This window comes from Macrobrachium rosenbergii, chromosome 15, assembly GCF_040412425.1.
Source record: "Macrobrachium rosenbergii isolate ZJJX-2024 chromosome 15, ASM4041242v1, whole genome shotgun sequence".
Lineage (NCBI taxonomy): Eukaryota > Metazoa > Arthropoda > Malacostraca > Decapoda > Palaemonidae > Macrobrachium > Macrobrachium rosenbergii.
The window spans coordinates 3,155,603-3,170,602 of record NC_089755.1 but is presented as its reverse complement, the minus strand read 5'-3'; the positions used below and the strand labels follow the sequence as shown (position 1 = coordinate 3,170,602).

General features: G+C 37.8%; 1 protein-coding gene across 1 annotated transcript in view; it reads right to left on the bottom strand.

Annotated features, from left to right (window-relative positions):
- The window catches only part of LOC136846847 (DNA-directed RNA polymerase II subunit RPB1-like), a 35,647-nt gene that overhangs the window by 19,768 nt on the left and 879 nt on the right, over positions 1 to 15,000 (bottom strand). Inside the window, exon 2 of the mRNA XM_067118115.1 lies at positions 6,777 to 7,826. Within this exon, the coding sequence (XP_066974216.1) occupies positions 6,777 to 7,826 (1,050 nt within the window). The remainder of the gene's footprint in view (positions 1 to 6,776; positions 7,827 to 15,000) is intronic.

Here is a 15,000-nt window from a genome sequence, read left to right as displayed (position 1 = left end):
TCAGCTCTTGGCGAGGCTATTTAGCTGATAACTGCGCATTGCAAAAGGGGTAATGACTCAATCTGCGACGTTCCAGATTGCGAGATCTCAGGCAATTTGGGCGCCAGTGTTGTAATTTTAAAGTTGGGGTCTTGCTAGATTAATGGGGTGTACGGGGATGATATGCAGCTTACCATAATTACCACAAAAATCTGGACTCTGGCCTTGAGGTCAGCTAAAATTATAAACAACAAAATACGGCTGAAGGTCTACTTCAAGAGGGGAGTGATTAGATAAACTCTGGGGTTTAGCTTAATTCATTATATTCACAAAAGTAAACACATCAGAAGAATGGTAGCGTGCTTCTGGTGTAATAAGGAGGGAGCAAATGACGGGGACTTTCCTGGAGGGAATACAATGGGTTGCCCGCTTCAAAGGGCGTTGAAAACTAGGCAGTGTGGACCACTATGCACACAAGATGATACGCAGATCCACAGCTGAGTACTCCTTATCTGAAATCAAAACACTTATGGTTGCTCAACCGAAACTAGCGCTGTAATGAAGGAATCGAGGAATTGCATAGAAGATGCCTAGACTGAACTAGACTCCAGTGACTCGAATATCATACGACTACGTTACACTTCTCGTAAATGCTTTGGAAATTAAACAGCACAAAATATAAAAAGCAATACAGGTCTCACATTAGGTATATCGTACTATGAAAAGAAACAGAAATTAGTTAAAGGCGAATAGGGAACGTGACTGACGAAAAAACTTAAATCCCGGTACTTTACCTTATTTAGGAGCTGGAGTTCTCTTCTTATGGGGTCAGCGACAGGGAGGGCAAGTGAATAAGTTCACAACGAAAGTGGCTTTTGATACTGCCAGCCACGTGTTGGAAATAGGCAGTTTAATGGAGCAAGGGACAGCGTTGTGTCCTCCGTGGCCGCCCGAACAATTCTAGGAACGAGCGTCTCTCTCCAAGGCCCTTTTTAGCTTCGGCAATTACGTTTTTTCTTCCTAGATGGCGTTGTGATCACTCTGCCCACATGGAAATGCGGGCAGCGTGGCTGCAATTTCAAAATGGCAGAACACACGTGTTCAGCCTACCAGCTGATCTGCCTTGGGCGACGATTAGCTCTGATTGGTTCCACACCCGGAATTAAGGAATTTCCGACGGCACTTTGGACAGGAAAGAGATTAAAGAGGTTTTTTCCCCGCAAAGGCGGTGCTGAGAGAGATTTAAGAGGCGAATTTGCCTACAGTGAATCATACTAAATTGAATTAATTAATTGCTTAGTTTAGTCCTTTTCCTTTGACTTATTGCATGTAAGATGACGTATGAGAGGATACTCTCGATATATATATATATATATATATATATATATATATACATAATATAATTAATTCATTTGTTTAAAAAACGAGTCTAATCCCAAGAAAAGAAAGAACACCGGTGACAGCCGCATTCACACCTGAACTGCCGAATAAAATCCGGTATCCAACAAAACATCGCTGCTTCATTTCATTCCTTGTTTCCATTTTTTTTTTCTTTTTTTTTTAGCCATTTCAGTTCCACCTCGTAAACCTTCTGTTTAACCGTGAAAGCAAATATCCTCCAACTATTCAATCTAATATTTCGTTATTTTTTTTTTTTTGAGGACACGTTCTCGTGAGGTTTTACATAACCCTAGGTTTGGCCCACCTCAGGGGTATATAACTTTGGGCAATCCCAGAAGGTTCCCTGAAGGCTCTGCTGGAGATCTGCACGAAGATGGCGCCTTTCACTACGCACAGAGGGCACATGTATAGACAGAAGGATGGCGTTGCGATGGGCTCTCCATTGGGCGTCCTCTTTGCAAATTTTTACATGGGCACCGTAGAAGAACGTGTCTTCGAGAGAATCCAGCGGCCGAAGAAATATGCCCGATATATCGACGACGTCTTCGTTCAAGCAGACAACGAGGAGGGGAGGTTGAAGCCCTTCGTCTGACCTTCCAACAATGTAGTGTGTTGAACTACACTGTCGAGTTCAGCACAGACGACCGGCTCCCTTTCTCGACGTTATGGTCACAAAGACGGAACGGAACTTGAAGACATCAGTCTACACAAAATCCACCAATTTGGGACTTTGCTTGAATGGGGATAGCGAGTGCCCTGCTAGGTTTAAGAACACGACAGTCAGGACCTTCATTAAAAGGGCCCTCTCCCACTGCTCCACCTGGCAGGACACCAACAAGGAATTCGAACGTGCTGCACAAATGTTGGTGAACAATGGTTTCACCAACAAACTCATCAACAAAGAAATTGAACTGGCCTGGAAAAATGGTACAACGGTGAGAACACACAACCTGCCCCCCAAGATGACATAAAGATCTATTATAAGGCCCGGATGCATCCCCAGTACCGTGAGGACGAGAACTCCATGAAGAAAATCGTCATGGAAAACGTCACCCCGACCGAAGACAGTAAGAGAATAAATCTTATAATTTATTATAAGAACCGCCGCACCCGTGATCTGGTGATGAAAAATAACCCCTCTCCGCCAGCAAGAGAACCCCTCAAGCAGAAGAACGTGGTCTACCAATTTGTATGTCCTGTCCGAGGATGCCCCGGCGCTTATATTGGAATGACCACGATGCGTCTGTCTAAAGGATCTCCTGCCACGCCCAGGAGGGTGCCATCATGAACCACGCCCGTGCTACTCACAATATTTCCATCTCCGCGACAGTATTATACAAAATATAAGTATAATCGGGAGAGCCGCCGACCCTCGACGTCTGCGCCTGCTAGAGGCGCTCCTCATTGCCGAGAGAAAACCAACAATGAATACGACGCAGGAGGCATCGCTCCTACCCACGAATTTAAGAAGAATAATGCAGAACACCCGCCAAATCCAACGAATACCTGAAAACGACAACCCTGAGAATGGAGATGCCCTGATGAGCGAGGCGCCTTTCGAGACAATCCCCGACTACGACAGAAAGAGTAGATAATGACATCATTCATCCGCAGCCCAATAGCAGCCAAACTACCGATGATGTCAGCCGGCATGACATCACGCAACGGCAGGCCAATGGGAACGCTGGAATGAATGACATTCCCAGGTTGCGAAGATCTGTCAGGATCGAGCTTCGCCGCAGAAATTTGGCTTGAAGTTCGCTGACTGCAACCAATCAGAATTCGCCATCCATGACCCCCCGCTGAAGCCCGTGCATAAATTCAGAAGGACCTATGCAATCTGCCAGTCCTCTACTAGCTCCCGCTGGAGAATGACAGAAGAGTCTGTCGAAACGCGTCGCGGCAACAATTGTATAGAACCAACTGTATAGAATATATAAAGAAGCAGAATCCAGATTTTGACTTTTCCCCATGAAATGACAAATATAGGCGAGCTGTTAGCACGCACCTCCACTGAAGAGAAGTCCGCAATAAGGAAAATAGAAAAAGTCTTCTACAAAATAAATGCAGCTGAAGCAGCAATAACATTCAATAGAACCTGTTTAAAAGAGGGTCTGCTGCCAAATTATATTATTATTATTATTATTATTATTATTATTATTATTATTATTATTATTATTATTATTATTATTATATGTGGGTAATAGACCCTCTTTCAAGCACGTATTGTTGAAGGTAATGGCTGCATCAGCGCAATGCAATAACCAAGAAAAGTCAATTATTAAAAAATAAAGGAAATTCTATATAAATTGAATGCAGCTGGTGCAGCCATTACCTTTAACAACATTATTATTATTATTATTATTATTATTATTATTATTATTATTATTATTATTATTATTTATTATTATTATTATTATTCAGATGAAGAACCCTATTCATATGGAACAAGCTCACCACAGGTGCCACCGCCTTGAAATTCAAACTTCCAAAGAATATAGCAATGTCCATTAGAGAGAAGAAACTAAAGGTAAAGGGAAATACAGAAAGAAAGAAGAAATCAGTTACTAAAAAAGAAAAAAAAAACAGTAGCAAATTAATAGATTTTTTTTTAAGTAATGTTGAAGGTGAGTTTTACGCGAGTGTTCCCTATATACATTGTATTATTTCTGCTCTGTTTGCTTTCTGAAATAAGAGAGAAAAATGAAGGCCTTAGGACTTTTCAGGGGGGAGGAGGGGAATAACTCGAGTCTGAAGTGAAAGATATTATTCTTTATTCGGGGAGGGAGGGGGAATAACTCGAGTCTGAAGTGAAAGATATTATTCTTTATTCGCAAGTCTGTGGTGCTACCAAAAAAAAAAAAATCTTATATCTTCTACGTTTCCCTATTAGCGTTTTTGTACATGTATGTCTATTTTTATTTGAACTCGTATTTTGTGCCGGATAAAAATAGGATTTTATTTTTTAATGTCTAACAACTTTTTGGGAGTTTATTTTCATTGGAACTGATCTGTTGTGACCGCTAAAAAAATACTTATTTTAATGGCCAACGCCATGCACCAATTAAAAACAAAAGCAGATTCATGTTAAAAACAAACAATAATTTGTGTGTAAGGTGGGCCTGCCCTTATCCTGCAACTTTTTCTACAAACACCACTAAACATTGTGAGGATAGTTTCAAAAACTCCACCAACCAAGTTATTACGAAACACGGTTAAAGGCCTCTTAACTGCTAAATGTTTAGTTCATTACTACATCTTATCGTTCAAAATCAGCCTGTATTCCTTCAGACAACTCAAATCTAAGTTGAACTCCAAAGAGAAATGCCGAAATCTCACGAACAAAGTTTGAGAAGACTGGTAAAATTGTTGCAACCTTGAGTAAGGACATTTACCTGAAAGTAGGCTCACTCTTAATGAAACTGCTTGTGTCGAGTATCAGATGCTGTAAGCCTTCTGAAAACATGAGGAAAACCTGGTTGCTAGATTGAGAATGACAGCCTCCGAATAAAACTATTACTGCTAATAAATCGACTGCTATCAGTGCTATTACTACTATCAATAAAGGTAAATTAAATTAAAGTAAACCGAAAAATATAATTGTCAGGCATGGACATTGCAATACACATCCACGTCCATATATCAAGCACCAGATAGTTCCAAAAAATATTTCTGATGGTTATTGCATTCCCAACCCCCTCCCTCCTCCCTTTCAGACACGACCATCGGAAAATACTTTGCTCCTCTGGCGAAGTCCATTCATTTGGACTGTCGATGATAAAACTCAGCCGGGCGATGACCCATCTTTGTGTCCAATATGTCGAAAAAGTGGGGCTTGACTTGATGATGATGTTATAGATTCACCGAAAATAATTTTTTGTTAGGGATGAAAAGGCTTTTGATTTTGAGGAAATAGATTGGGAGGTAGTTAAATTGCAATATTAAAGGTAAAGTTTGATGGAAAAAATTTTATATTTAATCCCATATTTAAAATCTAAAAGTACAATAAATTAAAATCAAGAGTTCGCAGGATAATAAACAAATGCTGTCCATGACGAACAGAGCAGAAACGTTCCACGGCCATCTGCTGACGGCTTTGATATCAGAGTAAATTTTGATATTGGATGAAACTTTTTGTTTTTATTGAAAAGTCCTTTTGCCTGAATTGAGGATGATAGCGTCGATGGACGTAAACACCTGTCGTGGCTGCCGGCTTTTGTTTTAGGGAAAGCAGCGTTTAAACTATTGTGGTTTGGGCGCCAGAAACATGATTTTGAATATATACAAAGGTATCAATGCTCTTTATGGCTGTGATATTTTGCTTGATCATTTATTCATCTCCATTTTTACGTTATAAGTATTGTAAAGTCATTCACTTTATAGATACATTCAGACATGGGCACATACAGACTCAAGATTTTGCGCACACATATATATATATATATATATATATACATACACACACACACACACAATATATATATATATATATATATATATATATATATATATATATATATATATATATATATATATATATATATATATTAACTTCATATTCATGAGTTGATCAACTGTACACACACACACACATTTATATATATACACACACACACACACACACACATATATATATATATATATATATATATATATATATATATATATATATATATATATATATATATATATATATATATATGTGTGTGTGTGTGTGTAAAGTGTGTGTGTTATGTGTGTGTGTGTACAGTTGATCCAACTCATGTGTATGGAAGTTGAGTGTGGAAGTTGAATATAATTTACAACGACCACTAATATGAGTTATGCATTTAGTACATATGACTTAAGAAGACTGAAATTGTTGAATTTATTAATTTATTTATTTATTTATCTATTTATTTATTCATTTACGAAAGCTTCACTTTCTAAAGTAAAAACGACTTGGAATCTACAAAAATCTCGACCACCTCCTCTGAACCTTTAAATATCGTCAAAATAGTAAGTACTTGAAGTGCAGAGAAAGATTCAATCCACGACGATATTATATATAACAGCTCCAAGGCCCTCCTTATCGCCCGCCATCGCCTCCCCCGCCCCCCCCCTTCATCCTTAGTTCCAGCTCGCAGGAACTTTTTCTCCGGAAGGTGAAATAAATTTTGTCTTTTTCTCTCCGAAGTCACTCAAGATTTCGGTTGGTGTCACTCAGACGTTTTTCTCCTTAACTTTTTTTATGGAAACTTTCCCCTGAGAATTGTATAGAGCTTCAGTATATTATTGTTCGTAAAGAGAAAGATAAATTCTATCAATTCTTCAGAAAGGGGAAATAAATAAGACGTTTTTATTACTTATTATTATTATCCTGAGTATAAGCTTTATCAAAATCTTGTCCCACATACCTTGGGAGAGTGGACGGGAGTAGTTAGGGGGAGGGGAAACGAGTAGTGAAGGAATGGCTGGGAGTATGGGAGTAGTTGGGGGAGTGGGTGGGGGTAGTAAGGGGAGTGGATGGGAGTAGTTAGTGGGGTGAATGGATGTAGTTGGTGGAATTAATGGGAGTAGTTGGGGAGTGGATGGGAGTATTTGATGGAAGGGAGGGGATAAATGGGGAGTGGATGGAAGTATGTGGGTAGTGGGATAGGGATTGGGAGTAGTTATGGAGTGAATGTGAGTAGTTGTGGGGAGTGAATGGGAGTAGTAGTGAGGAGGGACAGGAGTATAGTAGTAGTTGGGGAGTGAATGGGAATAGTGGGGGAGGGGATGGGGGTAGTTAGGGGAATAGACGGGAGTATGGGAGTGGTGGGAGAGTGGATGGGAGTAGTAAGGGGAGTAGATGAGAGTAGTTGTTGGGAGTGGAGGGAGTATGAGAGTAATGGTGGAAGTGAATTGGAGTAGTTGTTGGGAGTGGATGGGAGTAGTGGCGGAATGGATGGGAGTATGATAATAGTTGGAGGAGTGGATGGGAGTAGTTGGGGAGTAGATGGGAGTAGTTGGTGGGAGTGAATGTAAGTAGTTGTGGGGAGTGGATAGGAGTATGGGAGTAGTGGTGGAGTGGATGGGAGTATTTGGGGGAGCAGATGGGAGTAATTGGGAGTAGTTGGGAGTAGATGGGAGTAGTTGGTGGAAGTGAATGGGAGCAATTGTGGGGAGTAGACAGAAGTATGGGAGTAGTGGCAGAGTGAATAGAATTATGGGAGTAGTTGGGGAGTGGATGAGAGTAGTTGGGGAGTAGATGAGAGTAGTTGGGGAGTAGATGGGAGTAGTTGGTGGAAGTGGATGGGAGTAGTGAAGGATAGAGTATGGGTGTAATTGGTGGAAGTGGACGGGAGTATTGAGGGGAGTAATTGAGAGAAGTTGGGAGTGATAGAGAGTAGCGAGAGAGTAGTTGTGAGTAGTTGGGGAGTGGTTGGGAGTATTTGTGGGAGTGTTTGGGAGTAGCTGGGGAGTGGCTGGGAGTAGTTGGAGGAACGGATGGGAGTAGTAGGGGAGTGCATTGAAGTAGTTGGGGAAATGGATGATATCTACAATGGTAACTCCTCCAGGCTCTCTTGAAAAAAAATATTATTATTATTATTATTATTATTATTATTATTATTATTATTATTATTATTATTATTATTATTATTATTATTATTATTATTATATTTCTACGTTCCTTGCTGTTTTTGGTATTCTTACATCCTGTTATTATTGTGTTTAATGTCATTGTAGAGTTTTGCAATTTTCAACATTCGTAGTTAGCCCTTTGGACCTGACCTCTGTAACCACCTAAGGACCCCAGATAGAAATTAATCGTCTGCAACCTATATTTTTTATTGTTATCATTTTTAATTTGTTTCTATTATTCCCCATATAATTACTGTCATTACCATTATTATGAATTCTATTTTTTCTACTTCTTCAGCAACTGTGTGGATACTGCCGACAATTATTTTTGTCATGTTACCTTATGTATCTAGATTGTGTGTATTGTATTTGTATATTCCATGTATATGGCCCTGAGCCGCAATAAAGATGATTATTATTATTACTATTATCATTATTATTATTATTATTATTATTATTATTATTATTATTATTACCTACGTGCATGGAGGCATATTCAGTATGCATATGAAAGTATGAGTTGCCATTGTTGTTTCAGCTAAATAGAGAAAACGACAACATGATTGACAGAAAAATTATCACCTTTATCTTTTTATTCTAAAGTGATTTGATAAAAAGTTGACTGTCTTATGACACCTATGAGTAGAGTAGTAACCCTTGAGATTTTTTATAAATACTTTAAAATATATAGACAAGACATGGAGAGCCAAATTTAAGCTAGAATCGTTTCTCTTAAATCTTATAATTACTATTACACGTTTATGGTTTATTACGATAAAGAATTTGATTATTACTATTTACTATCATTGGTAGTAGTAGTAGTAGTAGTAGTAGTAGTAGTAGTAGTAGTAGTAGTAGTAGTAGTATGACATTCAAAGCATCAAAATTATTCATACCACATTTTATGGGATGATGAAGTGGAAACGTATTATAGACATAATTATAAAGTCTTGCATTACTTTTCTTCAAAAAGAAACAAATGATCTCTTTTTCTACTGACACCATATTTTGTTATGTCTTACCCATTACAATTTTCGAAATAATAAAATAACCTTATTAGGTAAAGAATGAATGCATTAAAAAATACTCACAGTAGCAAGAGTCTTAAAATGGAGAAGCAAATCCACAGTTATGTATATGTATGTACATTTATTTAAAGATAAATCAATATAGATAGCTTTCAGGAACTTGTTCGGTTCCCCTTTTCAATCTGAAAAGGGGAACCGAATAAGTTCCCGAAAGCTATCTATATTGATTTATCTTTAAATATATGTACATATACATAACTGTGGATTTGCTTCTCCAGTGAATGCATTCTTAAACAAAGTAAAGTCACTGACATTGTTCATTTAATAGCAACATTTAGACATCACCGTAAATGCCATTGTAACTAAATAACAAAGGGATCTGGAAACTAAGGGTAAGTTATTGTCGAGGTGAATATTGCATACAGGATGACGCAGGAATTTGCATCTCTCCCTTGTACCTGTATGGTTACAGCTTCCTGCACCTTGGTTAACACCAGGCACATAGATTGATGACAGTTCTTCCCTTAACAGTTTAACAGCTTTAGCTTTATCTAATTACCTGAACATCACGTCATAGACAAGACAACAGAGAGAGAGAGAGAGAGAGAGAGAGAGAGAGAGAGAGAGAGAGAGAGAGAGAGATTAGTTTGATTCAACTACCTTGACATCAAATGTCATAGACAAGAGAGAGGGAGAGAGATGAATGACTGACTAGTTTTCTCTAATTACCTTATCATCAAATGTCAAAAACAAGACAGACAGACAGACAGAGAGAGGCGGGGTTGGGGATATTGACAAGATTCAATGATCATAACATTTCACCCAAAATTCTTACAGTTACATTTACATCAAGTAAATTTGATCTGATAATATCCGAATAAAAGTAGAAAACTATCCAGAATTCTCTGATGGGACCCAAGGAAGAGAGAACGCTTTCATCTGCAAAAGAACTGGCAAACTGTTTGTTCACTTTAGCCCCGAAAGTTCACTTTGAGCAACTGTTTTATCAAGATATAAGCAGACAGGGAGGGTGTGTGTACCTGTTTACCATTCGAAAGACCACAACAGTATGCAAATAAGCCTAGGTCTAGTTCCAACCATGAAAGAGAGAGAGAGAGAGAGAGAGAGAGAGAGAGAGAGAGAGAGAGAGAGAGAGAGAGAGAGAGAGAGAGAGAGAGAGAGAGACTGAAAACACTCATCAATAATGGTGATAGTACTGTTTTGTTTAAAGATAAAGGACGAATCGTATCAGAACAAAAAATGAATTATTAAGAATTACATATTTGAATATTTTTTTTTTTTCTGAATTATGCAATTAAGGACATGTCTTTACACAGGAAAGATACAACAAAGAACGGGAGATGTTGAAGGAAAAGATGCTTGTTATATCTGTCATTAAAATTATATATAAAACCCACATGAACAAGACAGACAAACAGACAAAGAGAGAGAGAGAGAGAGAGAGAGAGAGAGAGAGAGAGAGAGAGAGAGAGAGAGAGAGAGAGACACAGTTGTCCTTAATTGACAGAAAGCTATCCAATGTCATCGTTAAGTCGTTGATTCTGTCCACGTCCGTCTTTCACACTGTAATGGCTGTCAAGTGGAACAAAGAGAGAACCTGAAAGCTTCCTGGAGATGCGTAGCTGGAATCTGGTCTGTTGGTATACTTTAACACCTAGATGGTACTCGAATGGAGGGGGAATCTCAGTGAAGACATATCTTACTGAAACGGATCATTAGTGATTCCAAATTTTTATTTTTGGAATAATCATTTGCTTTTTAATTCCAAGTTTTTTTTTTCTAGGGTAACCTATGCGTATCTATGTAATAAAAATATACGCATTGGTTTTTTCAAAACATTGTCAGAAATAATGGCAGACCTAACGCTATATATAACTGAAGAAATTAGGCCATAGTTTCAAATATCCTCTTCCAGCCATTAAGCATGAACGGACATTATTATGAAAAATAATTATTTATCCTGTATAATAATGAGCCGACAGAATTAACAAATGCCTATTATTTTTCATGTCTATAAGCAATCACGATTATATTTACTCGGTTGAAAAATAAAGGTACTCGTATGCGTTCATTTCCTTAATCTTGTCAGTCACTATGAATACTGAGATAAAGAAATTGTTGTCTTAAACCTGTAATTTACTGATTGGAATTCACCCAGACCCAATATATCGTCCCCTGGTATCTAGCGAGGGATAAGAACAGTCGATTTTTATCGACGCTCTCACTAGAACCCACATTGTTTTATCTAAATTCTCGAAAGAGAGACACGACAATAATTATATATATATATATATATATATATATATATATATATATATATATATATATATATTATATAATATATATATATATATATATATATATATATATATATATATATATATATATATATATATATATATATATATATATATATATATATATATATATATATATATATATATATATATATATAATATATATATATATATATATATATATATATATATATATATATATGTATATATATTTATATATATATATATATATATATATATATATATATATATATATATATATATATATATATATATATAATCACTCAGGAGAATATAAACAGTTTACTGATTGTGTATTTGATCTAAGACGAAGACAAACGTTAGAACGCAGCAAAGTTTTCTCTGAGTTAACGTATAGGATTTTGCTATAAGCTGAGGGAGAAGAGATTATTATCATTCCCAAACTTTTGTCTCATATCACGCTCTTGATATAGTTCTTGGGTTCCTGAAGGAGATGAAGGACAGCTCTCAAGTTACCCTTGAAAGGAATAAGAGGGTATGTTCAATTTCTCTTACGCTCGAAGGAAGAATTACTAGTAAAGTTTACTTTCGTTTTGGGCAATGGACGTTCCATTTGATAAAAGTATCTTGGGGCTAATCAGTGATATCTTATGGGTCCTGCCTATACATACATACATACATACACACACACACACACACACACATATATATATATATATATATATATATATATATATATATATATATATATATATATATATATATATATATATATACAGTATATTTTTACTAACAGGACCTCATTGAAACTGGATGGTATCTAGGCCTCATTGAAAGCAGGGTTATTTATTCAAGAAAATGACAACCTTTCCAGGCCTAAGAGTCTTCATTGTCAAGTGTCCGTGGAATGACCGGACACATGGCCCAGCTTTATATATATCTGGACTAAGCGTCCGGTCATTCCACGGATACTTGACTATGAGGACTGTTAGTCCTCTAAAGCTTATACTTTTTTTTTAATAAATAACTCTCCTACATACCATACAGTTTTAATGAGCTCCTGTTTGTAATTGTATTATGCACAGAACAATTGTGTAAGTGATATAATGTAATATATAAATATATTATATAATATATCAAGATATATTATAAGGCCCGGATGCATCCCCAGTACCGTGAGGACGAGAGCTCCATGAAGAAAATCGTCATGGAAAACGTCACCCCGACCGAAGACAGCAAGAAAATAAATCTTGTAAGTTATTATAAGAACCGCCGCACCCGTGATCTTGTGATAAAGAATAACCCCTCTCCACCAGCAAGAGAACCCCTCAAGCAGAAGAACGTGGTCTACCAATTTGTATGTCCTGTCCGAGGATGCCCCGGCGCTTTTATTGGAATGACCACGATGCGTCTGTCAAAAGGATCTCCTGCCACGCCCAGGAAGGTGCCATCATGAACCAAGCCCGTGCTGTGTTTACAATGATTTCCATCTCCCGCGACAGTATTATACAAAATATAAGTATAATCGGGAGAGCCGCCGACCCTCGACGTCTGCGCCCGCTAGAGGCGCTCCTCATTGCCGAGAAAAAACCAACAATGAATACGACGCAGGAGGCATCGCTCCTACCCACGAATTTAATTAAGAAGAGTAATGCAGAACACCCACCATATCCAACGAATACCTGAATACGACAACCCCGAGAATGGAGATGCCCCTGATGAGCGAGGCGCCCTTCGAGACAATCCCCTGCCTACGACAGAAAGAGTAGATAATGACATCATTCATCCTCAGCCCAATAGCAGCCAAACTACCGATGATGTCAGCCGGCATGACATCACGCAACGGCAGGCCAATGGGAACGCTGGAATGAATGATATTCCCAGGTTGCGAAGATCTGTCAGGATCGAGCTTCGCCTGCAGAAATTTGGCTTATGAAGTTCGCCGACTGCAACCAATCAGAATTCGCCGTCCATGACCCCCTAATCTGAAGCCCGTGTATAAGTTCAGAAGGACCTATGCAATCTGCCAGTCCTCTATTAGCTCCCGCTGGAGAATGACAGAAGAGTCTGTCGAAACGTCGCGGCAACAATTGTACAGAACTAACCGTAAAGAATATATAATGAAGACAGAATCCAGATTTTGACTTTTCCCCTGGCGGTCATGAAAATGACAAATATAGGCGAGCTGTTAGCACGCACCTCCACTGAAGAGAAGTCCGTAATAAGGAAAATAGAAAAAGTCTTCTACAAAATAAATGCAGCTGAAGCAGCAATAATATTCAATAGAACCTGTTTAAAAGAGGGTCTGCTGCCAAATTATACTAATAATAATAATAATGTATTGGGCAGTATCGCTTCTTATTAGCAGGTAGCTTAATTAATTTACAAAGTGATTTATCTACTTGTTATCACTTATATGCTGCTGTGCCTCTGGTAAATACATTAAATACATTCGTTGCATGACATTAATTTGGCACTGCAATAATCGAAAGCCCCTGCCGCTGATTCATCTGTAAGGTAATGGGAATTTAAAACATTCGTCTTTTTGTTTTCAGGTAAAACGATTCTGAAGGTTAAAAGATAAAGTTTATAAAAAGCATTTTCGTTTTTCCTCAACACTCAATAATCATCCCTGTATTTCACTATCCAGACAAATTCCTGGCTTACAGCCTTTTATAACTTTATAACCTAATCAGTTACGAATTACATGAATATTAATCGAGGCAGCCCATGCAATATAGTTGCGGTACTTTGGCAGGTTAATATTTTATCCACAATTGCAAAACTTCCCATTGAAGCGTCGTGAAGTTTTCCAGCCTTGAATGACTTGCTCTGAGCTTTCGTCGGGCGTTGAAATTTGTACTAATTGAGAGTTCATTAGCGGTATAATGGGGACAAATCGAGCAGAAGAAATATGAGAGAATGTTCTTATTTCCTGCTCAGTGCGCTCTTTCAATGGACATCTTTCGTAACTAGAGGTCTCTGGGAAGAAATGAGGCGAATTAAGCAAACGCTCAGTTTTAATGAATGGATAATTAGTTCTTTAATCCGGTGAACTTTGTCACAATATTTGATATTCATTGTTGTCTTACTGAGAATCTTAGAAAATGATGACACTATAAACAATTTCATAACAAATCATGTTGGAGCTTTTGACCGAACTCTTTTGTCACATAATTTTTCTTAGACTCGAAGCAAAGTTTACGTTAGTTCTGGGCAACAATACTGTATATATATATTATATATATATATATATATATATATATATATATATATATATATATATATATATATATATATAATCAACACTCAGTCACGTGTGGAACAGAAATAAATTTCTGACTCACACCGGGGATCGAACCCAGGTCTTTCAATTGAAAGGCAAGGGCGCTGCCCACTAGGCCATACAAGTCATAAAAGATGTTGGAACCCGAGGGCAACTGCACCCAAGGAATTACCTGGGCAAGCTAACTGCTTGCATACCAACGTGTTTTCGCCAACTTCCCGACTCAGCATTTACCCAATTGACAGCATTACATTAGAATTATCCCCTCTCTCAGTTGGTAATTGCTGAGTCGGGAGGTAGGGGAAAAAACACTGGTGTACAAGCAGTTAGCTTGCCCAGGTAATTCCTTGGGTGCAGTTGCCCTCAGGTTCCAACTTCTTTTATGACTTGTATGTCCTAGTGG